The sequence below is a fragment of the Bubalus kerabau genome, chromosome 22, assembly GCF_029407905.1.
Source record: "Bubalus kerabau isolate K-KA32 ecotype Philippines breed swamp buffalo chromosome 22, PCC_UOA_SB_1v2, whole genome shotgun sequence".
Lineage (NCBI taxonomy): Eukaryota > Metazoa > Chordata > Mammalia > Artiodactyla > Bovidae > Bubalus > Bubalus kerabau.
In genome coordinates, this window is record NC_073645.1 from 52,363,432 (window position 1) to 52,390,096 (window position 26,665).

Here is a 26,665-nt window from a genome sequence, read left to right on the forward strand (position 1 = left end):
GCAGAGGGTAGTTTGGAAACCCAGCTCCAGTGCCTCAGTATCTCTCTTTGGAACGCCTGGAGCTTCCCTTACCGTGTGAGTTTTCTCACCAATTCTCACATCCCAGCCAGCAGTACCACGACACAGGAAAGTATGCAATTTGTTCTAGCAATCCCCAGGGCAACGTAACTGGCATTTGAGTCTCCAAAATGACTTTGAACTTATGAAAAGAAAGTCAACCTAGCATCTCTCACTTCCCCACCTTGAGGCTCCCAGAAGCCCCTCAGAAGTTCCCCAGGACTCCTGCAGATGAGGTGAGCCTCTCCTGGTGTCATGGAAACACCCAGTGAGGAGCCCTGACCCTCGGGTACTGCACTCCCACCCCCAGCTTGATGAGAAGTGGGCCTGAAGGCTCCCTCAACGGAAACCTGCCCCTTCACCTAAAAGGCCATGGGCATCAACTGGTAGGCAAATCCACCCACAACTCTGGGGAGGTTTCCCTCAGGAACCAGCAGCTGACATAACACAACGCCACCAGGGACTCCCTCTTTGCAGCAGTGCCTGGAGTGAGCCTCACTTGCTTGGATTAAGGCCGCTCCCTGTCGTAATATCAGAAAATTGTCAGTTGCAGACGAAGGCCAAAGGAGTTGGAGACAGCTGTATCATTCCCGGTGCTCTCCAAGCTTCAAGATCATTAAAAGGAGGATATACTAGAGGTCATTTAGACGTGTTGTTCAGTTCAGTTCAGTTGCTCAGTCATGTCCGACTCTTTGCGGCTCCATGGAGTACAGCACACCAGGCCTCCCTGTCCCTCACTATCTCCCAGAGTTTGCCCAAGTTCGTGTCCTTTGAGTTGGTGATGCCATCCAACCATCTCATCCACTATTGCCCCCTTCTCCTTCCGCCCTCAATCTTTCCCAGCATCAGGGTCTTTTCCAATGAGTAACCTCTTCACATCAGGTGGCCAAAGTATTGGAGTTTCAGCTTTAGCATCAGTCCTTCCAATGAATATTCAGGACTGATTTCCTTTAGGATGGACTGGTTGGATCTCTTTGCAGTCCAAGGGACTCTAAGAGTCTTCCCCATCACCACAGTTCGAAAGCACCAATTCTTCGGTACTCAGCTTTCTTATTAGTCCAACTCTCACATCCATACATTACTACTGGAAAAAACCATAGCTTTGACTAGATGGACTTTGTTGGCAAAGTAAGGTCTCTGCTTTTGAATATGCTATCCAGGTTGGTCATAGCTTTTCTTCCAAGGAGAAAACATCTTTTAATTTCATGGCTGTAGTCACCATATGCAGTGATTTTGGAGCCCCCCAAAATAAAGTCTCTCACTGTTTCCATTGTTTCCCTATCTATTTGCCATGAACTTCTGGATATTCAAGCTGGATTTAGAAAAGGCAGAGGAACCAGAGATCAAATTGCCAACATCAGTTGGATCATCAAAAAAGCAAGAGAGTTCCAGAAAAACATCTACTCTTGCTTTATTGACCACACCAAAGTGTTTGACTGTATGGATCGCAGCAAACTGTGGAAAATTCTTAAAGAGTACCAGACCACCTGACCTGTCTCCTGAGAAATCTGTATGCAGGTCAGGAAGCAACAGTTAGAACTGGACATGCAACAACAGACTGGTTCCAAATCGGGAAAGGAGTATGTCAGGGCTGCATACTGTCACCCTGCTTATTTAACTGATATGCAGAGTACATCATGCAAAATGTCAGGCTGGATGAAGCACAAGCTGGAATCAAGTTTGTCAGGAGAAAAAGCAATAACCTCAGATATGCAGATGACACCACCCTTATGGCAGAAAGTGAAGAGGAACTAAAGAGCCTCTTGATGAAAGTGAAAGAGGAGAGTGAAAAAGCTGGCTTAAAACTCAGCATTCAGAAAATGAAGATATGGCATCTGGTCCCATCACTTCATGGGAAATTTAGATGTGTATGTGGATATAAATAAAAAAGATCAGTAAAAGCCCACATTGGGTCCTATTAGGCCAATAAATAGCAATTCTGTGCCAACCCAATCAGTGGCCTTTGCAGATCATGGAATTTGAACCAAGAGTTCAGGGAGTCTCCCGTGCTCCTCCCAGGGATCCTCCTGAGGACACAGAGCCGAAAGTGACCACATGGTCGGTCACAGTCCCCATCGGTCCCCGGGCAGAGTGGGTCTCCTTGGCTTTGCCTGATGGCTTCAAATTTCACTGCAGTCCTGGCAGCCTTTGTGGGACTATAAATCCAAAATGTTTCTCACCTCCAGAAGAATCATCAGTGAAATCAAATATTTACGAACAGGACTTAGATGGAGAGGGTGCATATATGTATCAAGGCAAATGGTAATGTAAGCTCTCCAGTTCTGTGATAATTTCAGCTAATAAAAAAGGTGAATGCAGGGTTATTATCCAAATACAAGTGTGGGGCTCCATCATTAGTCAGAGTTTTGCTCTATTAATTTTAAATCTGGATAGACACCCTGGCTGGCAGTGGTCAGAGCTGTGAGAAAGACCTGCTTCTCTGTCTGCCTGGAACCATTTATCCCTCTAATCAGATTCTGCTCTCTCCGCTGCCTTTGCTCTTGTGCTTTATTTATGCTGCTATAATTTAATGTAACAGGGTTTTTTTCCCTCCTGTTTAACAAATTACACTAGTCTTATTCAAAGTGGGGCATGACTTTTTAAAAGACAGACCACTGGCCATTATCTTGTCATGGTGTGTTTCGGTGAAATAAGATGGATTGCCATTTGTTGCCATAGAAACAGTTCTGACACGCGCTCCCCAGAGCCCTGCTCTCTGTCAGGCCCCTTCACCACTCCCCTGCGGCCCCCGCAGAGGGATGGATGCAATGAACGCACTGAGACTTGGCTTTTGCCACGAAACACTAAGGGACAGTGGGTCCCCCCCAGAGTCCAGGACTGCTGCTTCCAGCCAGATCCATTCATAAAGAGGACCGTGTTTTCTGAATGGGGCCCAAATACCGTCTCCTTCATCAGCTCTGCTTCAGCTCTGCGCCTCTGAGAAATGGCAATATTGCTGCTTCGCAGCAGGTGGGTCTCTCTGACGGTGCCGGGTTCCCTCTGAGGCTCTCTGGTGCTGAAGGATGTCAGCTATGGGGAGCTGGCCTCCTCCTCCTCATGGGGCTCGGGGACCACACTTCGGGATGAGCCCCTCCTGTGTGCAGTGTGAACGTCAGAGTGCCTGACTTGCCCCCTGGTGATTTCACAAAGATGCCTGCGAGCTCCACACAAAGGGTGGACTCGGCGTGAGCTGACCATCCATCTAGTCTGGTCTGTCTGCCCCTGGTGCGTCCTGGCACCCCAGCCCCTCCCGTTGGAGCCTGCCTCTCTGACCGGAATTGCGGGAATCCAGCCCGGCTGCTCCTGAGGGTGCTTCTCGTATCATGACCACCCTCCAGACTCAAGACGACAGGCAAGAGTCCCCACTTGGCCGGGGAGCCCAGTCTGTCCAGCAAGCAAACGGGCCCTGAGCACCCTGCCTTCTGAGAGACGGGTAAACATCAAACCATCAGCGGAGGAGAGTCTTACTTCTTCAGCTTCCTTTAAGGGGCGGATGACCTCTGAAAACATCCATGGACTGGAGGCAAGTGTTGACCTCGACGGTCAGTGAGACGCCATTGGCAGCTGTGCTGAGTGTTATCACTTATGGCTTAAAGTGATCCTGTCACCAAATTAAACGAACTTCTCACCATATGTGGTCATGGTTGGAGAGTGAGCTTTCTGATTTCTAGTACTGCAACAAAAGGGGCTGATGTTACCAATGATTAAAGTCGCCCGGTTTCCTCAGCTGAGGGGAAAATAGATATAAAACATCCAGACTCCAAGTAAGGCGCTGCCCAAGTGCCTTCTCTTGAGCCCCTGGTCTGCACCCTAAGGGAACTTCATGGGCTGATGACAGAATTGAAAACAAAGTCGTACTTTCTGTCCTCCCGGCTCTGGCTTTCCAGGACCCCGCCGTCTGAAATCAGATGGACACTTCTGATGGCCCGTGATGCCAGCGCCCTCCCCTGAGAGGGCCCTCGAGGGGCTTCTGCTTCCAGGGGTGGCTTCCAGTCACCCACTCTCCACACGCATCCCCTCTGCACTCAGAAGTCTGGGGGAGAAGCCCGGTTGGGATGGAATCGGAGACGCAGAAACAGAACCGGAATCCTTCTGGAACTTCTCTCAGGGCCCTTCTTGGCTGTACGTGCTCCGGGAGCCACAGACGTCAGCGGAGCTGTGAGAACTCAGGCCTCCCCACCAGCCCGTACAGCCGTCCGTCTGTCTGTCTAATCCTGGAAGCGGTTCTGGTTGACACGCCAGGGTAGACTCCTACCAGGTACCCATTTAAAATGACCTCCAGGCCAGCTGCCTGCAACCCATTCTTGCCTTTCTGGGGATCTGCTTTCTAGAAACGTCCATCCGTTACTTCTGTTCCTATGTTCCCTGGACCTCTCCTATGTCACTGTTCTTATACTGGATCTTAAGTGTTTTAATACAGTCATCTAGGATATGGTTAACACGCCCCCACACTGAGTTTTTTACCTTTGAATATGAGTATTGTCTCTGGGGGTCATGACCAGACGTTTCGCAAAGAGCAGGAACAAGGGTAACCCCCCTCTGCACCCAGGGCACTTTCCCTCCACAGCTCACAGGCTAGCACTCAACCTCACAGCTTCCCCACAGACACAGCGAGGACACCAGGCACCCGGTCATCCACAGAAACCTCTGGATGGAGCATCAGTTCAAAGCCTCGTCTCTTGAGTCTGTCAGCGTGCCTCCCACCACCTTACCTGTTTCCGCTCCTCCGAGTTCAGCAGGAGATAGCGTGGATCAAACACAATTTTGTGTAATTCTTTCTCCCAGGTAGAAAACGCTGACACCTGAAGAAAGATATTCAATAGAGTTGCTTTTAACATCTAATGCTGAGCCTGAGTCACAACGAACTGGTCGATGGTGAGAAACAGCCCTAAGGAACCACGGGTTTGGGGACGCAGCAGCGTTTAAAAGTGTTTGACTTGTCAAACTTTTAAGAAAATCAATTTTTCGAGCATAAGAAAATTTAATTTCTAGACTCATGGCACTACGTCTTCCCTGGATATCTTCCAGGGCCAAGTGCCCTGATCTAAAGCCCTGATTGTGAGTCTGAGACATTCTCAAATGTCACATCTTGAGAAGAGAAATTATACTTGTAAGAATTTTCAGGATGCCACAGGCCTTAATGGAGGTCAGCGTCTTGTAATTAGTCAGAATTTGGCATAATTTTAATTGATTTTTAATCAACATTAAACCTTTTTCAGGTAGGTAGCTTTTTAACCAAACTACCTTATCTTATAGTAGCTTAGATTTACACAGAACTTGTGAGAATACGATGAAGTTACCCTCCAGCCCAGCCCCGGTTTCCTGTCTCGCTGACATCGCAGCACTGGTGTGCTAGATGGGCCCGCACGACTGTTAACAGGAGTCTACGCCTTACTCGGTTTCTTTAGTCTTTGCCTAATTTTTTTGTCCTGGGATCCCCCCAGGGCAAACACCACATGGACTCTCACATCTCCTCGGGCTCTCAGGGCTGACACAGCTTCTCACTCTCCTTGGTCTGGATGACCTTGACAGCTCTGAGGGGAGCCAGTCCGGTGTTCCATGAGATGCCCCTCGGCTGGGTTTTCTCGCAGTTTTTCTCACGGTTCCACTGTGGCTTTGGGGAGGAAGACCCCAGAGTAGCGTGCGCCTCCTATCGAGGTCCATACTGTCCATGTGGCGTAGCATGCCTGGCGCTGCCCTTGATCGCCTGGCCGTCGTCTCTCTTCTCTGCATTTCTCTCTTTCCTAAGTCGTGATGTCCCGTTTGGAGGGCAGTCTCTGTGTGCCTGTTCTGTTGTTGCTCAGTCGCTCAGTCGTGTCTGACTCTGTGACCCCGTGGACTGCAGCACTCCAGGTTTCCCTGTCCTTCCCTATTTCCCAGAGTTTGCTCAAACTCATGTCCATTGAATCAATGATGCCACTTGAGGGGCCTGACCCACCTCCTGATATGGAAGAATCTGTACAAGTTCCTTGGAATCCTTCTGGATGGGGATTTATCCATTCTCCCACATTTACTTCTTAGTTCAGCCATCTGTTTATGTCAATTTAAACTCATGGATATTTATTTCATGCTTGGGGTTGTAATCTAATCTGACTGCTGGTTTCTGCTCAGATTGCTCCAGGTTGGCTGTTATTTGCCTCCTGTGTCCCGGGAACATATCACCACTGTTCTGTTTTCTGGGCCCTTGAAGATGCTCCAGGATGATCTCCTATCTCTCCTGCATTGGCCCTAGAATCAGCATTCTCTGAGAAGCCCTGGTCCCTCTTATCGGAGAAGGTGTTGGGACCTGAGATACAGGTGAGCAGCTCATTGCTGCTGGGAGGTTGCAACTTCCAGACTCTCAGCTGATGGGGCAGTGAAACTTTTAAGTCATCCAAAAATAATTTATTCACTTAAAAACATTGACTAAATGTTGGCTATGTCTTAGGCCCCTTGCTGGGCGCTATGGGTTCAGAGAAAGTAAATCAAGGCCACTGACCTTGAGAGGTTGGTGGGGGATGAGACAGAAAGTGAATTCAGGATCTCTCAGGGGCATGAGTGTCCTTCTGGGCACAAAGAGATGTGCCCAGGAGCCAAGGGCACAGAGAAGGGCCCCCATCAGCCTGGGGCAAGCTATCTCCAGGGCGGGTGGTGTCGGGACCTGGCCCATGGAGGGGCCTGGGAGGGTGTGCAGCAGGGGCTGTTCATGATGTGGAGGCCAGGCTCTGGGAATGGGGGAATGTGTGGGTCTCAGGGGGATGTAGGAGGCTGTGCGGAGCTGGGAAGAAGCAGGAGAGATGGCCTGAGAGGATGTGGGAACACTCGCTGGCTTCTCCGGAACCAAGGGTTTGTCCTGAGAGCAATGGGAAGAGCCAGATGCGATGTGCGCCCAGGGGCCCGGGCCAGGGATGGACTCAGTGCAGTGGAGGGGAGAAGCTGGTGGGCAGGTTTCACAAACAAGGCCCACCCGCTCCTACTTCTGAGCAGGTTACAGTATGGCTGGTAGAGATACTATTTCGATAGACAAGGGCTTTGCTTGGAACGGGCTTCCCTTGAGGCTCAGCTGGTAAAGAATCCTCCTGCAATGCAGGAGATCTGAGTTGGAGAAGGGAAAGGCTACCTACTCCAGTATTCTGGTCTGGAGAAGTCCATGGACTACAGTTCATGGGGTCGCAAAGAGTCAGACATGGCTGAGCAACTTTCAGTTGCTTGGAACATTGTAAAGATTTTCTAAATTTACAGTTTCTGTATTCAATAATAAAAATCAAAATTCTTTTTAAAACTCATGAGCTCTTTTATGGGCAGGGTGAACCAAGCTCCATCCAGGGATCTTTCTCAATTGATTAAGAACATGGTGAAGTATTGACATGTCATGGCTGGGTGAGGGGGTTGGGGGGACTCTGGAAGAACATCAGGGCAGAATGGTCCCTCTGTTTGGCCAGAGCTGATGCTTGACCATGTGAGCATTAAGGTGGACATAAGAGAAGGGATGGTCAACTTCAATTCAGCCCAGTCAGATGGGGTCAGTCCATCACACAGAGCCCTAAAAACCCCTTCAAGATTCCAGCTCTGTACAAAAGGCAGGTGATTATTAAGAACTGGTATCACTGACTCCACGAGTGTGATGAGAATTTTTGGAGTTCTAGATGTATAACAAACTAAAAAAAAAAAAAAATATATATATATATATATATATATAGAGAGAGAGAGAGAGAGAGAGAGAGATCATCCTTGGCTCCAAAGGAAATTAGGAAATTACAATCTATATACAAGGCAAGGAGATCAAACCAGTCATTCCTAAAGGAAATCAACCCTGATTATTCATTGGAAGGACTGATGCTGAAGCTGAAGCTCCAATACTTTGGTTACCTGATGTGAAGAGTCAACTCCCTGGAAAAGCCCCTGATGCTGGGAAATATTGAGGGTGGAAGGAGAAGGGGGCAATAGTGGATGAGATGGGTGGATGGCATCACCGACTCAAAGGACACGAACTTGGGCAAACTCTGGGAGATAGTGAGGGACAGGGAGGCCTGGCGTGCTGCGGTCCATGGGGTCAGAGTCGGACATGACTTAAGTCAGACATGCCTTAGCAACTGAACAACATGCAAGGAAAAAGAGTCATTTCCACAAAGACTAATTTGTGATGAGAAGACAGACATCGTCACATAACCTGACAGCCATGCCAGCGCATGCTCTGACGTGTGGAGGAGGGTGCAGTGCTGGGGAGGGGCAGCCTGAGCACGGGGCCCCTGACCAAGGCTGGAGCCGACGGGCAGGCTGGACAGTCAAGTGTGAAACGGGGTGTGGCAGTGCCTGCAGGGGGCACGGCCTTGTCCACCAGACCCACTCTTCCCAAAGGACCCTGATGACTGTTTCTGCCTCGACCGTGAGACTCACTCCTGATGGAAGACCACCCTCCCCAGGCCTGTATTTCTGCAGGCACGTCCTGGTAGGCTCATTCTGTGGGACAGGGCCAAGGCCTCCCCTTTCTTGCTGCAGGCCAGTGGGGAGACCTTCTCCATTCCCAGGAGTCCCCAAACTCCTGTGGCCCCTTCTGCAACAGGGTGGCTTCCTGGAAACGGGTGGGAGAATCTCTATATATGAGGCCTCATCTTACATAACATACTATCACAGCATCACAGGGAAACGCCTCCATCCTATTCGCAGGCCAGCCCCCTCAAGGGATGGGGTCATTTGGGATGGGTGTCCCAGGGTGGGAGTCCTGGGACCACTGTCGGGATGTGCCCACGCAGCAGGTCCCTGAGACAAATGCACCCTCTTGCCTCCACTTGGCCTTCATTCTCCACCTTGGTCCTCATCCCTTATCTGCCTAATAGACCTTCCTTTGATACTGTGGCATTTTACCTGTGGTTTGGTCCTGGATAGTGGGATTCTTCAGCCCATTTTAGACCCTCTCCTGTGGAAGTCAGTCCTTCCCTGCAGCCTGGCTGGGTCTGGGGTGGTTCCGTCTCCCTTCCCGGGCTGTGTTCTGTGATGTTCACATCATCTCCAGACAGTCGGCAACATATTCCCAGAAGCATCTGAACACCTCAGGGTGCTGATGCCGGGTGACACCCTGCCACGGGCAAAGGTCGGTGCTCCGTGCTGGTGCCAGTGCGTGTGGACATGGCCCACGCCGCCAGGTTAGGGCTCTGGCTAGTGCTTACACACGTCTTTATTTGACTTCCCCCTGGAGCCCATCCTGGAGTATCACCATCGTTTGGGAACCAGGAGAGCTTGGGCAGCCATCCCCTGGGCTGGGCTAGTGGCCAGGCCCTTCCTTCCTCCCAGCCTCCTGCCGGCAGACTCTCCCCCGCCCCGACTCATCCTTAGTGTCTGAACTGCGCTCCCTGCCATTTCTACAAGGGCCGACACCAGAGCTTGTCGTTCAGAACAGGCACAGGGAAGGAGCCGCCGCGTGGACCCTGGCAGGGGAGCAGTCCCCAAGCTAAGACTGCGGCTGCCACATCGTGGAACAGGGTCCACGCCTACCAGGGGTCAGGGCCCACCGCCTGCCTGCCTGGCAGGGGTGCTCTCCTGGCTCTCCACCTCCAGCTCCCAGCCTGGTCCCAACACCACCACCTCCGTCAGCTGCGCACTCCACGCCTCCCCTCCCTGCAGGGCTGCCCACCGCCCCCCCACCCAGCCCTGACCCTGAAGGTCGGGTGTGAACACGCGCCCCATCCACCCGCCCTCCCTTCCTCTGGGCCTCTGCTCCTTCCTCCTTGCTGCCTGCGGCTCTGCGGATGACAGAGGCGTGTTCCTTGTGATTAGCACTCACGCCATTACCCTCTTTATCCAATTTCCCGGAACGCACAGCTGTGTCTTCTATTTCTGGCTCTGGAGTTCCTGACAATTCAAGGCGGCTCCAGGCGGGCAGAGCACAGGATGCAGCGAGCAGTCCGCGCTCCGGGCTCAGCCTGCCTGGACGCAGGGTCGTCTTGACGTTTGGGAGGTAATTCCAAGCATACAGGCCACCGACGCGGGGAAGGAGACGGGCTGAGGGTGATGCAGGAGAGAGCAGGTCCCCCCGGGAGCCACCCCTCAGGGGAACCCTGGAGGAGCATGTAGGACCTGCCCGGCCGCCTGCGATTCATCCAGTCACGGGGCAGGAAGCAGGGGCGGGGGTTTCCTCCTGACCCCACCCCTCCCTGGTGCAGTGTTGCCCCTGGCGATGCTCCAACCTTAAATTTAGAGGGAATGGTCAGCATGTGGAGAGGTCTCGTGAGCCAGGTGACCCCCAGGTGAAGCCCGAAATGACAGAGGGGTTGGGTGCCCACCCCCAGACTCTGGGACTTGCTGACTTCTACCCCATCTCCAAACTAGATAGCATATTCAAAACCAGAGACATTACTTTGCCAACAAAGGTCCATGTAGTCAAGGCTATGGTTTTCCCAGTGGTCATGTATGGATGTGAGAGTTGGACTGTGAAGAAAGCTGAGCGCCAAAGAATTGATGCTTTTGAACTGTGGTGTTGGAGAAGACTCTTGAGAGTCCCTTGGACTGTAAGGAGATCCAACCAGTCCATTCTGAAGGAGATCAGCCCTGGGATTTCTTTGGAGGGAATGATGCTAAAGCTGAAACTCCAGTACTTTGGCCACCTCATGTGAAGAGTTGACTCATTGGAAAAGACTCTGATGCTGGGAGGGATTGGGGGCAGGAGGAGAAGGGGACGGCAGAGGATGAGATGGCTGGATGGCATCACTGACTTGATATACGTGAGTCTGAGTGAACTCCGGGAGTTGGTGATGGATAGGGAGGCCTGGCGTGCTGCGATTCATGGGGTTGCAAAGAGTTGGACACGACTGAGCGACTGAACTGACTGACTGACTGACCCCATCTCCCAGTGCTCAGGGTGTTTTACCACTTTCTGTATTATGTGTGTATGTGTGTGTGTGTGTGTATTTTGATCAGTAAATAAAATTTTGCACTGTTATTCCACAATATCTCACCTAACTTAGTTTTCACACTACGGCTAGTTATACTCCCATCTTAAGCTTAGAGTGGGTGGTCCACGTGCCCTGCCCCTCGGGTCATCTTCTTGTTAGACCGCTGTCTAATCACTAATAGAGAGGTGACCACAGTAATATCTGCAGAGTGGAATCACCAAAAACTGTGGCAGTTAATTCAGGAAAGAAGAATCACAGCACAAAAGCCAAGAGAAAACAAAAATCAAAGGGAAGGAACCATGAGATTCAAAAAATAATAAGCAGTAAATATGTATACTTCTCACTATTCAGTGGTGGTGGAGCGTGCTGAGAAAACAAATCTTCAGGAACTTTCAAACACTGCTGGGAGAATACACTGTGCGAAAACAACTTCTTCTAAAACAATTTGATAATACAGGTCAGATGTTGACGGCACGCAGGAAGCAACCCCACACACACATAAACCAATGTTCATGCATCAGTACGGTCATCGGAATACTATTTAAACTAGCAAAATTGGGTAGCAGACTAAATGAATGAAAATGAGGGTGCTTTGAATGGACAATGAACTGACAATTATATCCTCATGAAAAATGTTTCCAAAAGTTTATAATATTTTAAAACTGCTTCAAAGGAGAAAATAGTATACAAATGTATAAATTAGGTTGAACCTTATCAAATTACCTATCTTTTAAAAACAAATGGGACTTCCCTGGTGATCCAGTGGTGAAGAATCTGCCTGCCAATGCAGGGGACACGGGTTTGATCCCTGGTCAGGGAAGACGCCACGTGCCGAGGAGCAGCGAGGCTCCACGGCGCCACAGCTGCTCAGCCTGAGCTCTAGAGCCCTCAACCCACAACTGCTGAGGCCCACAGCACTCTAGAGCCTGTGCTCTGAAACGAGAGGAGCCGCCGCGATAAGCAGCCTTGCACCACGGCTAGAGAAAGCCTGCAGGCAGTGAAGGCCCAGCACAGCCCGAGTTAATAGACAAATAAATAAAACATTGGTTCAGCCACGTTTAACCGTGGTTCAATCCTGGTTATACTATATAACTATACTGTATGATATGTATTGTACTATATAATACGAATGTTTGATTTTGCTATTGCTTTAAAATCTGTTTCTAGGATAAAAAGACTAGAAGGAAAGGGATGCATTGATGGCAATAACTGTGTCTTAGGACTCCAGGTGATTTTTATTTCTGTTCTTTGAATTTTGCATCTTTCCTATAAAGAACGTGCACTCCTTCGATGGCACAATCTTATTTTATTAGTGGCATGTGCCTGGTGAGACTTTGAAGAGTTGCCATAGGAACATGAAGCAGATAAGCTTCCTAAGGAGCAAGGATCCGTCTCATGGAGAAGCGCCTGCCAGTCTCCAGGACTCCAGAGCCACGACTCCGGCGCTTCGCCTCCAGGGCCATCTCAGCCCGGATGTGCGCCTGCGCGTGAGGGGCACCGAGCCCTCCCGGGTCCTGGCCCAGCAGCCACTACTGCTTCAGGCAACACCACCCACGCATCTGGGCAAAGGGGCACGAGACGCCAGCCATGGGGAGGGGCTCCTGCCCCCCACCTGGGAGACGGGAGAAGGCACGGCCGCCGCAATGGCAGGAGGGCACCAGGGAAGAGCCGCTCCTCATCTGAGCTGCCTTTGCACCAACAACTCTGTAGCCCAGAGAGAGAGCCCTGTGGCTCAGCCAGGGCGGGTATGTGGATTGTGAATTCCTCTTTCCAACACAGACTCAGATGCAAAGTCCAGGGGTCTCAGCTGCAGGGCTGGCCACTGTGCCAGTCAGTCTCCCCAAGGCTGCCGCAGCTGCAAAGCTGGCCAGGGTTCCCCTGCAGAGGGGCCCGGCAGTGTCTGAATCAAGATTCAAGGTTATGGAACAGTCTTTCTTTCCTGGCCTCTGGGAAAGCCACTTCCCAAGGGCTATTTTGCAGAAGGAAGAGACCCTCGATAAAATGTCTCTAATGCATTTATCTAAATAGACAGGGTTAAATTAATCAGCTGCTACTCAATTAATCCTGCCCTTTATAGACTGAAGTTTAAAGAGAACTCTATTGTGGTTTATACTAGTGAAAGTAGATAAAAACAAAGCCTTCCACCTACATATCACATAACCACAAAACTGGAGGCCTTTCCCCAAGCCAAAATCCCCACGGCACACCCCAAACCATGCCCTTTTTAAACTGCTGGAAATCCACACACCTAGCTCCCTCTTTCTATAAGCACATGAATCTCTGAGCTGAAGCATTGAACAAATGCAATAAAAAATCTTATTAATCATTCAGTCTATGAAAAAGGTGACCTTTTTCAGCCTCATTTTTAAGCAACTAGAAATCTGATGGGCTTAGCCATCAAAGCCTCTTGAGCATGAGTAACTCATAAAATCTGCCGACATACTTTATAAAGTCAAGAGTCATAAATGTGGGCATTGCTTTATGACATCAGCAGTACATTCAGATTGGTCTTCTCTATTCATGAGGGGTAAGTGGGCTTCTTCTGAAATCCTTGTAAGATGAGGGTCTCAGCTTCACCCCCATCTCTGTCTCCTGGGAAAACCCAGAGTACTGGGGCTGGTACCTCCTGTTTCCACATTGTTTTTGCTGATTCTCATACGTGAATATATCTAAGAACCAAGGCTGGATGGAATCAGCTCAATGAGGCAAGAATGCACTGAACACGCCCTTAGTAAAATCGCTCAGCTGAGGGCTCTGGGGTGCATCAGAGACCACGTAGACTCAGTGTCCTTGGGAGGGCGGGGTGGGGTCCCCAGTCCTCACCCTCCAAGTGGCTTAATATCATGCTGTGCAGATAAGTTGGACGTGGGTGGTTTCCAAAACAAAGAGGTGGAAACCTAGGCATTGATGAGATGAAGGCTGCATATGTTTCTCAAATGCTCATGATGCCATCACTTCTCTGGGAATTCTCAGTTAATTCCACTGGGGCAGACTGGCTGGGTTCATTCAGACCTCAGAATTGTGACTATTTCTGCACTATCCTTGCCAACAGAAGAGGCATGGTGGCAAGACTCAGGCGCTTCCACCCTTGTGGTCGGCAGAGAAGAATCTTCTTCTTGGCGACTTTGTGGGGAGAGAAGCCTGCTTTATCATGAGTGATGTCTTATCCTGCAAATGCTTTGGGGCCATACGAGTGGAGGAGAAGGAAACAGGAAGAACAGCTGCTCCAGGAGATACACCCCTCATCCAGGCTCCATGGGCCTACTCTGTGATCAGCGCTGGGACGGCCCAGGGCACATGCAGCAGGACCGGGGCTTGGACATGAAGGGAATCCTGGGAGGTCACTGAGCGCCTCTGGGAGCCAGTGCCTGGAGCCGGGCTCGAGGAGCCCAGTGGGGCATCAGAGAGTCCCCTGCCTCCAGGACCCAGCACAGCGACTCGGCAACGAGGAAGGCACACCAAGCGGCCGTGAGACACCACGTGTCAGCCAGGGAGCGGGGAGGCCGGGCTCGGAGGGCCTCCCGGGAAAGAGACCTCATGCCAAGGTGCAAGGAGGGCAGGGCGAGTGAGACAGCTCAGGGCCCAGGCCGGCGGTGACACTGGGCACAAGCCTCCAGGACCCTGAGGCTGGCCCGATGGCCGCGGAGCAAGCAGCGCCCTCGGGTGGCAGTGACGGCGTCTAAACCCAGCCGGCTCCATCCTCCTGGGGCCCCTGGGACTGGATGGCGGACCCACTTCTCCAGCGTGGGAGCAGCGGGCCGGGCCGGCCAGAGCCTGGCACTCTGGCCCGTGCTCCTGGCCTCCTCTCCTTAGCCAGGGGGAGAGGTCACGTCTTTGCTGTTGACGTGGGGAGGCTGAGAACAGGGCAGTGAGGGCCGAGCAGGGAGTGAGGGGAGGGCTCGGGGGAGCCCTGCCCATCGGCCCTGTGGGGTCTGTGGTGGGCCCGGTAGGGAGTACACACCACACACAGACACACACGTGTATACACTCACAGCACACACACACACAGATACACGTATACACACTCACAGAACACAGAGAGAGACACACATGTGTATACACTCACAGAACACACAGAGAGATGCACATATACACTCACGGCACACAGACACACACGTGTACACACTCACAGCACACACACACACACACGTATACACTCACAGAACACACACACACATGTACACACTCACAGAACACACAAAGAGATGCACATATACACTCATGGCACACACACACGTGTGCACACTCACAGCACACATACACATACACACACGTGTATGCACTCAAAGCACACACACACAGACACACATATATACACTCACAGAACACAGAGAGAGACATGCATATACACTCATGGCACACAGACACACACATGTATACACTCACAGAACACACACAGAAAGACACATGTATACACACTTGCAGAACACAGAGAGAGACACACACATGTATACACTCACAGAACACACAGAGAGATGCACATATACACTCAGGGCACACAGACACACATGTGTACACACTCACAGCACACACACACACAAACACCCACAGACACACACGTGTATACACTCAGAGCACATATACACACACATATATACACTCACAGAACACACAAGAGAGACATACACATACACTCACGACACACAGATAGACACGTGTATACAGTCACAGCACACATATATACACTCACAGAACACACAGATACACACAGACACATGTGTGTACACTCACAGCACACACACACATGCACCTCTACACACACACCTCTACACACAGCACACACACACACACAAAGATACATCCCTCACAAGACCGTCAGCTGCTTCCAAGGCCATCCCATCCTACAGGATTTTGTGATGAAATAACCTCTACATCTTGAAAGAAAGAAGAAAGTTGCATGGAGAAGGATTCTCTTTTAAAACAGCATTTTAACCTAGTAAATATAACTCTTAAAATCATGGTTTTTAAAACAAGCTGCCCTCCGTCCACATCGGGGATGGGTCCTGTGCGTGTGAGCTCATGTGCCCCTAGGCATCCTGGTGACTTCACACTGAACACACGGCATTGCCACTCAGATCACAAGCCTGCTTCTCCTCCAGGTCCTCGCGCCGAGGGCTATATTTTACTTTTGAGTGTGTCTCCAGACAGATAAAGTGACGCATGCATTAAAATTCATGGTGCAGAGGAGACGAAGGGCCCCTCGGAGGGCGGCTGAGATAATCTCCTTCTCCTAATTCTTCAAGAGCTCACACCGGCTCAGCTCCGGGGAGCCTGTGGGCCCTGCCTGCCCAGGTGCCAGCCCTGCTCAGACTCTCCCCGGGGGAGTTGGGGTCTCCACAGACCACCCTCCCCTCAGTTCGCAGCTGCACCTGCTCTGGGAGGGGCCTCGCAGGAGGCAGCCTGCCCTGGGTGCTGACTGCAGAGGGAATTTGCTTTTGCATTGCCAAGGCCATGTACAGTGTTCATTATAATTATCATTACACACCAGCTCCTATCACTGCCTTCTGCGTTCGGGCTCATCTTAAGAAGAAACCCAACTGGGCTGAACTGCTGTATCAGGCTCATTTTATACCCAAAAGCCAAACAGGAAATAAAAGCCATTGGAAGGAGATTCAATTATAAAATGCGTGTCCCCCTTCAATTTAAAGGCAATTCAGAAGTCAACAACCATGAAGACGGCCCACCTGCACGAGGCCCACTGGGCTGACCCAGAGGGGTGCGAGCCCCTACCTGAGTGAGATCACTGCAGGGCGCGTCTCGTGGAGGATTGGACGTCAGAAGCTGGCTGGGCTCCTGTAGGAAGGCCATTGACACAGACCAGCACCGCATCCTGCGTCCCTTCCAGGAGACCTGCGTCTGCTCACCTCTCAGCCGCATCCATGGACAGGTGGCAAGAACCACCCCGTGACGCATCGCACCCGCCAAAGCCTCGCTCCCTTCTAGGACTGGTCCCTTTACGTGTCTTTTGGCCCCTGAATGTCCTGCACACAGCCTATCCACAGCTCGGTGAGGAAGGGGACGTGGTCCTGGGGGGATGATGGCCAGTTCGCCCCCCACCCCCACCAAGGCGGCCACAGTAGGGCCCCCTTACCCCTCTCTCCAGAAGCATGTCTCGGAAGTGGGTCGCTCGCTCCTCCAGCGGCAGAAGGATCTGTGGCAGGGGTGTCTTGGCACCCACGTCCTGTCTCTCCGCCTCCTCGGCCCTGGGACTCACGTGGCCTTCCGTCCTTCGGGGCACAAGATAGAGAGAGTCAACCGAGACCTTGGAGACCCACCTGATTCTCACTGCCACCTTTCAAAGCCCTCCAGGCCCCTGGAAGGAGCAGAATCTTTGAACACTTTGCAAAGCACAGCTCAGATGAGACTTGGCTCTTGGGATACAAACTGCTTTGCTACGTTTAGGGCAGAAAGTGGAGACCAAAGCCCCGACAGGACAGCACGTCCGGAGAGAGACCTCGGTGGGGCCTGAGGGTTGAGAGCGCTCAGAACGGCCTGGGAAGGAGGCCGAGTGGCCCCAAAGCTTCCCCGCCAGAGGCCACTGCCACCTGAGCGGACGGAGCCAATCTGTCACTTGAACCAATCACTGCATCTTGAACCTGGTTCCACTTTGGCTTTTAGAGATGACTTGACTTTGGACAAAGGCATGGAAGACAGTCATGGGGAAATCATTCTATCTACACCCGGAGGGCAGAAAGCACTGTCTGGGGGTTTAGCCCAAAAGGGAGGATTTAGTGACGGCAGTGAGACAGGACCACAGCCTGGGGACTCTGCAAAGGACACGGAGAGCTAAGTGACCGGAGCCTGGGGTGGCCACAGGGAGGAAGCAGGGCCCAGCGTGGGCACAGCAAGGGCCAGGCGACGCGGCCCAGAGGAAGGAGAGAGAGCCCCCTTTTATGAATCAGCAACCCGGTAGCTCGCATCATTTGTCTAACTGCCCATCTGACGGGGGTCTTTGTGGTTCTACTCCTCGTATTGGAAGCACTTGGAAACCTCCCTCTACCACACCTTGATGCTCGCTGCTGGAAGAAAGCATCTGACCAAACACACACTGTTACTGCCACCTCCTTCCCTCCTGCTCTCTGACACGGCCCTGCCTGGGAGTGGTCCGCCCAGCACCTCACCCTCAACCAGCCTCTTCCCATCTCCTAAGGTGCCGACTGGACCCCTGCTGCCCAAAAGGCATCCTGGCTCTGACACCCAGACCCCTCTGTGGGTACAGCCACAAAATTAAAAGATGCTCCTTGCAAGATAATCTATGACAAACCTAGACAACATATTAAAGAGCAGAGAATCACGTTATTGACAAAGGTCTGCATCGTCAAAGAAATGCTTTTTCCAGTAGTCATGTATGGATGTGAGAGGTGGACCATAAAAAAGGCTGAGCGCCAAAGAACTGATGCTTTTGAACTGTGGTGTTGGAGAAGACTCTTGAGAGTCCCTTGGACTGCAAGGAGATCCAACCAGTCCATCCGAAAGGAGATCAGTCCTGAATATTCATCAGAAGGACTGAGGCTGAATCTGAAACTCCAATACTTTGGCCACCTGATGCAGAGAGCTGACTCATTAGAAAAGACTCAGATGCTAGGAAAGATCAAAAGCAGGAGAAGGGGGAGACAGAGGATGAGATGGTTGGATGGCATCACCGACTCAATGGACGAGTTTGAGCAAGCTCCAGGAGATGGTGAAGGACAGGGAAGCCTGGTGTGCTGCAGTCCATGGGGTCACACAGAGTTGGACGACCTAGTGACTGAACAACAACAACTCCCCCACCCTCCAGGACCAGGATTGCAGGCAGTGATGTCAACAGGCAAGTGCAACTGATCAGAGGCCACCTTTCCCAGAAGTCCTAAAGAGAAATGCGCTGGGAAGCACCATGACTTCCTCGCATCCTGGGTGCTCACAGGTCCGGAACAGCGGGGCACGTGCATTTCAAAAGCCCGCCACACCCCAGGAATTGCGGGGAGAGAGGCACGCACAGCATGCACGTCCGGGTTTCCTAATGTAGGTCACGATCAGGGCTTCCCAGGTGGTCTGCTGCCGGGGGGCCTGTGGCAGCGTCTGCAGACATTTGTGGTTGTCACCACTTGGAAGGTGCTCCCAGCACGTAGGAACAGAGGCCAGGGCAATGCACAGGATGCTCTGGGCATGTCTCTATCCCCGCATTTGGGGAGGAGGAGACAACCATCCAGGTAACGGGTGCTGCATGCTAAGTCGCTTCAGTCATGCCCAACTCTTTGTGACCCTATGGACCATAGCCCAGCAGGCTCCTCTGTCTGTGGGGTTCTCCAGGCAAGAATACTGGAGTGGGTGACCATGCCCTCCTTCAGGGGATCTTCCCAACCCAGGAATCAAACTCGAGTCTCTTACATCGCCTGCATTGGCAGGTGGGTTCTTTCCCACTGGTGCCACCTGGGAAGCTCCCATTAAGTCATACAGTCATTTAACTACCCAGCCAGGGCAGTCTCACCTCCTGACACCCACCAAGGCTGCAGCTTCTCCAGCTCTGACCAGGGTGCCGTGAAGACACGCAGGTTAGCAGTTTGGGACTTGCTAGGGACGTGGAATATATATACCATGTGCTACATCTAACAAGCGTTGCCACGCATCAGGGTTATAATGTGGATTAATCCAACCTCACACAGAATGTGCAAAGAAAAACAACCTGCTTGTTCAGCCCATTAGGGAATCTTATTTATAAACCAACAATTTCAGAACTTACATTCTTCGCTTCTTATGCCATTATGTGGAATTTTGAAAAAAGAAAATTGCCAGTGGATTTGCCATTGTATCACACTCCAAAGGGTATAATTAGGATTTCTTTGTAATAAATTTTCATTAGTTAAAAATAGAAGTGTGGAAACAAGTCTTGCATTGTTGTAACTCGAAACAAGATTAATAGGAACATGTGATGATCACGGATTATAGCTTTTTCCACGAAATATTTTGTTCAGAACCACTGGACGCCTTCCAGACTGCAAAGCAATCGGTTCAATTAGAGTCAATCAAAAGCAAAGGCAAACTTGGCTAAAAATATTTTTTACATCCTAAGTCTGAAAAGCTTGGTACTAAAAGTAAATCCTAATACTGAAAAATAGAGTAAAGTCAACATCATACAGAGGGTGAGAGGAGTTGTCCCCAGGGGCCCGGCTGGGTACCCGGGTCCTGGGGTGGTTGTGCGGATGGGGACCACCGAGGGCCGGGGTCTCCTTGCTGCGAGGGGAGGGGCATGTCCCCTGCACCCCCTTAGGAGACAGGGGGCCAAGCCCCGCCCTGAGCTCTGCCCACCTCCTGCTCCCATCCCGCCCCTCCCCCAGAACGGCCTCGGAGCTCCAGCAGCTGAACCGCTCATGAGACGTGTGTCAGGGCTTTCTGACCCTGCCGGTGAGCCCAGGGCAGCGCAGGCTTCCGGTGGATGCTCGAGACCAGACGCAGTACAGCAGGATTCCAGAGGCAGCAAGTTCTTTGGCAGACGACAGACTTTCCTGTGTTTATCTGGGGTAGAGGGACTCAGGCCACTGGCCTTGGTACTTCTGTCCCTGCCTAGAGGCCAGTTCTTGGACCCACAGACTCGCCTCTTCTGCTTCCTGAATGGTTCGCAGCACGGCCATTCTGGGGTTGGAATGATCGCCTTGGTGAAGAAATTATGGCCACGGACCAGCAGCCTGTTACAGTTCAAAGGAGTGTTTTTTGTTTTTGGTATTTCTTTTACTGTCCAGTCTACAAGGGGAGGTGAGGAGAGAGAGAAGGAAGAAAAGAAGGGAGGAGGGGTGGAGAGAGGGCGGGAGAGGTTGACTCAGAAGGCGGCGTTCTTCGCAGCAGCCGCCCAGTGGAAGGTGCGCTTCTCCAGATCTAAGGCCCCTCCCACTGACTCAGCATGCACCCCTGCTGCATGGGGCAGGTGATGGGAGCACGCTGGACCGCGTCTTTGGAAAAACAGTTTGAACAGGAAGATCCCGACACGCCTCCATCTGTGATGCTAATGTGAGCCTGTTTTTCAGTCCTGTTGAAATATTTAAACATCTTGATTCTGCCATCAGTTTATTAGCTCTGTCTCCCAATTTTGCAGTCCCCATAGATGTGATAAGCCAGCCTCCTGCACCTCTGTCCAATTCATTCATAAAAACGTGCAGCAGGAAATGCCAAAAGCAGATGCTGCTGGTGGGTCCCACCAGCCTCTCCCTGCAGGTGACAACCTCCCTTTCCTGCTACTGATGAGCAGGGGCAGGATGGCCACCGTGCCCACCAAGAGGTCTGGAAAGCCCTGGCCGGCAGGAACTGTGTCTACTCCTGCCACAGCCATCACCTGGGGCTTGTTGCTCCGAGACCCAAAGGGTTAAGGGTGGCGTGTCCTGCGGCTCCCGCTGCCCAAATCCCTGACTCGCTCCTCTGCCCCTCCTCGTGCCTGGCCAGCGGGTCCGCCAGGGTGGGGTCCAGGTCCCCGGCAGCTGACATGAGTTCCCTGCCAGGGCACAGAACTTGGACATGTGGTTATTTATCCTCAAGATCCCAAGGAGCTGAGATCCATAGGCTTGCATCTTCCTAAATGATTCCTGGACATAAAACAACTCCTGAATGCCTATTTCCTTGGTGTGCTTTTTATGATTATTCATTATTCCAGGTGGGGCACCAGATGCCAGGTGCCGCCTGAGGTGAAGGACAGGGATAAGGAGCACAGCGCAGCCCAGAGACCCTGCGGCCCCATCAGAGCACGCCTGATACTTGCTGAAAACACGGTCAAACCCTCTCCTCCCACTTTACTTGCACCACCTCATTTAGTCCTTCTCACAACCTTGTGAGGCTCATTGTACAGCTGGGAGAACTTAGATGAGGCATGTAGGTTCCTCAGCACAATGACAGGTCTGAAAACAGTGATGGTGATGGTGGTGACGACGGTCCTGATGTTGTGATGGTGACGTTGATGGTGACGTGATGGTGACGTGATGGTGATGGTGGTGATGGTGGTGAAGGTGACGGTGGTGACGTTGATGGTGGTGACGACGGTGCTGATGTTGTGATGCTGATGATGGTGTTGATGCCGATGGTGATGGTCTTCATGATGATGGTGATGCTGGTGGTGATGTTGTGATGGTGAGGACGGCGGTGACACGACGGTGACAATCATGGTGATGGCAGCCGTGGTGATGCTTCCCCTTCATTGTCTCTGGCGCTTCTGACGATCCCCACCAACCCTTCCCCAGGCTGGGTTCCAGCCTTCTGTTCAGCCGGATGACATCTCATCTTTTATTTAATTTAATCGATGGGAGAATCTGTTCTTTCCTCTGGCAAAGAGGGCTAGGAATTTATCATCAAAATGCTGCCAGGCTGTAACTCCGGTGTGAGACATGATATAAAATTCTGCAGGAATCAAAGTTTCTGTGAATCTCTGCCTTATGGGGCCTCAGACACTCTGTCATGTGGCTTGTAACAAATGGTCTTCCGATGAGGCCAACTTGGAAAGATCTGTGTTCTCTAGTTTTTAGCCTCGCTATTGTAGAGTGGGAGGGTGCCTTTGGCTGCCGTCAGAAGACTGGGCCATCAGTCAGGTGGTCTCCAGGCCCCCGGCTGGGCTGGGGTGCAGGGCACCAGCTCAGCCGGCACTGCCCACCTATGTGGAGGTCCAGACTCAAAGCCAACGCTGGCATTGAGGAGGATGCCCCGCCAGGATGGAGTCATGGCCCACGGCACATCCGGGCTCTCACCCCAATCAGGGAGCCATGGGAGCTGAGCAGGAAGCGCTGTCCCCGGCCTGATAGAGCAGCCCTGCCCCACAGTATGCAGGGACAGGGCTCTGACATAGGAGAGATGGGGCCGTGACATGGGCAGAGATGGGGCTCTAAGATGGGCAGGGACGGGGCTCTAAGATGGGCAGAAATGGGGCTATAAGATGAGCAGAGATGGGGCTCTAAGATGGCATGGATGGGGCTCTAAGATGGGCAGGACGAGGTTCCAGGATGGGCAGAGATGAGGCCCTGACATGGGCAGAGACACAGAACCCCCTGGAGGAGCAGGCTGAGGCCTCCAGGCTGTGGCCTGGGCTGTTTCAGACCTCAGGTACTCCTTCTCCAGCCGGAGTTCACTGCCCTCTGCCCTGTCTGACTGCTGACCACCTGGCTAAGCCCCTCATGCCCATCCTTTCCCTGCTCCCCTCAGCCCTGCTCGTCCTGCCCTGGCCCCACCCCCAACCCCCGATGCAGTGACACCTGCCCGGGAGGGGTTCTGGGGGTCACGGAGCTCCTCTCTGCTCTCCAGAGGCCAAGCAGCCCTTCCACGAGGGTGACCACACTCACCCAGGCTTTCTTTCCATGTGCTCAGAGCGCTGTGAACCAGGAGTCACGCGGGTGGAGGGAGGGGATGAGGAAGTGAGCAGACCCCCCATGACCCCCACCTCCCCGAAGCCCAGTCAGCACGGGCCTTGGGAGGGATGGAGGGGTGCCAGCTGCAGGCACGCTTGGTCTTGGAGGCCAGCGTTCCTTCCCGGGGAGGCCGCCTGGGAAGGCATGTCTCCATGCTGGCAGGTAGCCCCTCTGGGGTGGGGAGGAGCCCCTGTGAGCACCAAGAGCAGGCTCCCCAGGTCCAGAGACAGGCGACCGTGCTGCTGGAGAAAGCCCGACCCCACGTCTGCCCCCAGCCCGACCCTGCAGGCGCTACATGGTCGTCTTAAGGACTTGTCAGCTAAAGCTGAGAGGATCCCCTGGAGATTAGAGGTCCTCAGGTGGGTCCCGGACCCTGTGCGGCCGCCTCCCTCGCCTGGGGACTCACACTGGTGGCCTCAGAGCACCAGCGATCTCACCCAACAGGTGACAGGAGACAGGGCCAGGCCCACCAGCGTCCGTCCCACCGTGCCTTTCGTACGTAGGCAGTTTCTAGCTGCATCCGTGAGGTCAGCAGGCGCTCAGCCCTGAGAAGCGGCCGGGGGCCTCAGCCTGAGGGTGTGGGTGCATCTCACAGAGGCTGCTGCGTCACTCCTGTCACGGCAACAGCGAAGCCCAGACCCCCCTCCCGCCCCCGCCGGCTGCAGCCAGAGTCAGCCTGGGGGCCCTGGAGGACACGTGATGGCCCGATCGCATCCGTCATGTGACACAGGATGCTTAGGGCTGCCTGTCCCGAGACTTAAGGCCTCCTGATGTGAAATGCAGCGAAGGATGCTTTTTAATCCACGCGAGTCCTCACACAAAAGTAGGCAGAGCTGTCAGAATAAGAACCTGCAGACAGCGTCCTCATAAATTACGGGGCGAGGGGTCCCCAGAACTTACACTGTAAGCAGGGCACCAGGGACCCTCAGGGCATCTGCGGCCGCCCGGGGAAGCCGGGAGGAGCCAGAGGCCCGCCTCACGGCCCTGACCCCCAGGAGTCTGTGACGCCCTGGAAGGAGGAGCAGCCGCTGGCTGTGGCCTCTGAGAGCAGGGACACTGAAGCTGGAGGCGCCTCTGGGCTACTAACTGCGAAGGGGCCAAGGTGACCCATGGGGGTCAGGGAGCAGGGTGCCGCTTGCAGGATAAAACCAGGGATGAACTTGGAGAAACAGACGCCAGCATAATCTTAACAATCTTTAGATAAGATATCAAGGAAAGGGAGAGGCGGCCCGGGGAACCTGAGGAAGCGGAGGGCACAGTCACACAGCGTGGTGGCACGAGAGGTGGCACCAGGGCCCAGAGCCAGCAAGGCCATCCCGGGTCTCCATCCTCCTGCAGCCACTCCGTTCACCTGGAGCTGCAGCGATGGTCACCGTCTGGCCCCACATCGGGTCAGCGAGAGAACAGGAGGAGAACGCAGCCTAGACGAGCACACAGGCAGAAGAAGCGGGAAGACAGCCCCACGCTCCGATGAAACTACCTGATTCTTTGAATAGGAGCTAAAGTTTTCAAAGAAGATGGTGGGTGCTATGAAATAGCAGCACATATCAGAACAGACAAATTCAGTGGGAAACGGGATGTTGGACCAAAGAAAGATAGGAAAGACATCCCAGAGATCCAAGAAATTGGAAATAAGAGGGGAAGAAACACTTTGGGGGCCAAGCAGCGTACTTGGCGTCACCAATATGGAAACTCAAAGCAATGAAATAGAACAAACGTTTAAAAATAATTCAAGGAAAATACCTTTACATAGAACAGATGCACGCCTACATTTTGAAAAAGTGCACATCCTACCTGATAACTACCTGAGAAACACCAAGACAGAGACACACTCTGTCTCTTAAAGGCTAAAATTAAAAATGAAGACGGATTGAAACATACCAACTATGTGTAGATCTAGGAATTGATAATGAATCTGTCATTGCTGGAGAATGGCACTAGAGGAATGACACAGTATTTTGAGAATCAGTATTAAAGGGAGTGAGTGATGAGTGAAAGTTGCTCAGTCATGTCTGACTCTTTGCGACCCCATGGACTGTAGCCCGTCAGGGTCTTCTGTCCATGGAATTCCCCAGGCAAGAATACTGCAGTGGGCTGCCATTTTGTTCTCCAAAAATTAAAGGGAAGGAATCAATCATTTACTTTGGGTTTTCTATTTGAAGTTCACCTCAAGGGAACCAAATGGTCTATAAAGGTATGTTTTTCTTTATGAAAGTTGTCAAGGTGCTAAATGCAAATGAGATAATATAATTAAAATATTAGCATGAAAAAGTCCTTTTAGAAAGAAAGGATGAGGGCAAGTCACCTGCTCACATCACAGAAGACAGAGGATCATACATCAGATGCCTCTTGACAGAAGGAACTCAATATGACCATGAAGGATTCTTGCCCAAATACTAATCAAACTCGAACTGATACAGCCTCCAGATCTGCTATAGAGTTGCAGAACCTACCAGGTCAGAAGAACCAGTTAAAGCGCACCTTGGAGATCCAGTGAAATCCACGAGCGAAGGTCCAGACTGTGGGCTATTCCACAGTTAAGAAGAAATTCTGATGTCTTTAAAAACAAATGAAAAAAAAAAAAAAAAAAGCTGGAGCAAAAGGGAACAAACCTTTGGACTAAAAATAAATTTCGGAGAGAGTCATGGAGGGCTATGTACAAACAATCTTGACTTGAAAAATAAAGTTTTAAAATAAAACAGTCAAGGAAATCTGAGCAATGTCCGAGAAGCTACTTGATAACAGTAAGTTGTTTGGTAACATTTGTCATTTATTTTTTAGGTGTGACTATAGATTCGTCATGTGTCCTGATATACTTACAAATAAAATTTAAACAATAGCTGAGGTTTGCTTCAAAACATTCTGAGTTGAGGGGTAATGAGAACTAAAGATGATCAATACTGACCTTGAGATAGTTGTTGAAACTGGGAAATGTGTATATGGGAGTTAAATATCCTGTTCCATTGTTACATAGAACTTTTCCATAGTAAAAAGTTAAAAATGGGCAAATAAACTTCTTCTTTGGGCGTTTGGGGTCATTTGCTCTGTGCTGGGCCTTTCCCAGCAAGTGTCTAACAGCTGGATGGACTCAGAGCCATAGACCAGCCCCGCCCATCATCTGAGGATGTTTGCTTTAGTAGGAATCGTGGCGGCCGGGCCTGTTGGCTGTGCGGGTTGCCTTTCCCCTCCGCTCCCAGGTCTCTCCAGCTCCTCCGGGCGCTGAGAGTATGTCTCCCATTGTGCTCCAGCCTCTTTAGGTCCAGACACCCTGCCTCCTTCCCATCACTGAAGCAGCAAAGGCCACCTCCTCTACCTGCTGCATGAAGCTGAGCACACGTTCCAGCAGGAGGCATCACAGGCTTGAACAAACTGAACTATGAATTAATA

The 26,665-nt window shown here is 51.9% G+C and overlaps 1 protein-coding gene across 1 annotated transcript in view; it reads right to left on the reverse strand.

Annotated features, from left to right (window-relative positions):
• The window catches only part of TCERG1L (transcription elongation regulator 1 like), a 196,235-nt gene that overhangs the window by 6,072 nt on the left and 163,498 nt on the right, over positions 1–26,665 (reverse strand). The window contains exons 9-10 of the mRNA XM_055560279.1: positions 17,017–17,152; positions 4,770–4,859 (exon numbers count right to left, since the gene is read on the reverse strand). Coding sequence (XP_055416254.1) covers positions 4,770–4,859; positions 17,017–17,152 — 226 coding nt within the window. The remainder of the gene's footprint in view (positions 1–4,769; positions 4,860–17,016; positions 17,153–26,665) is intronic.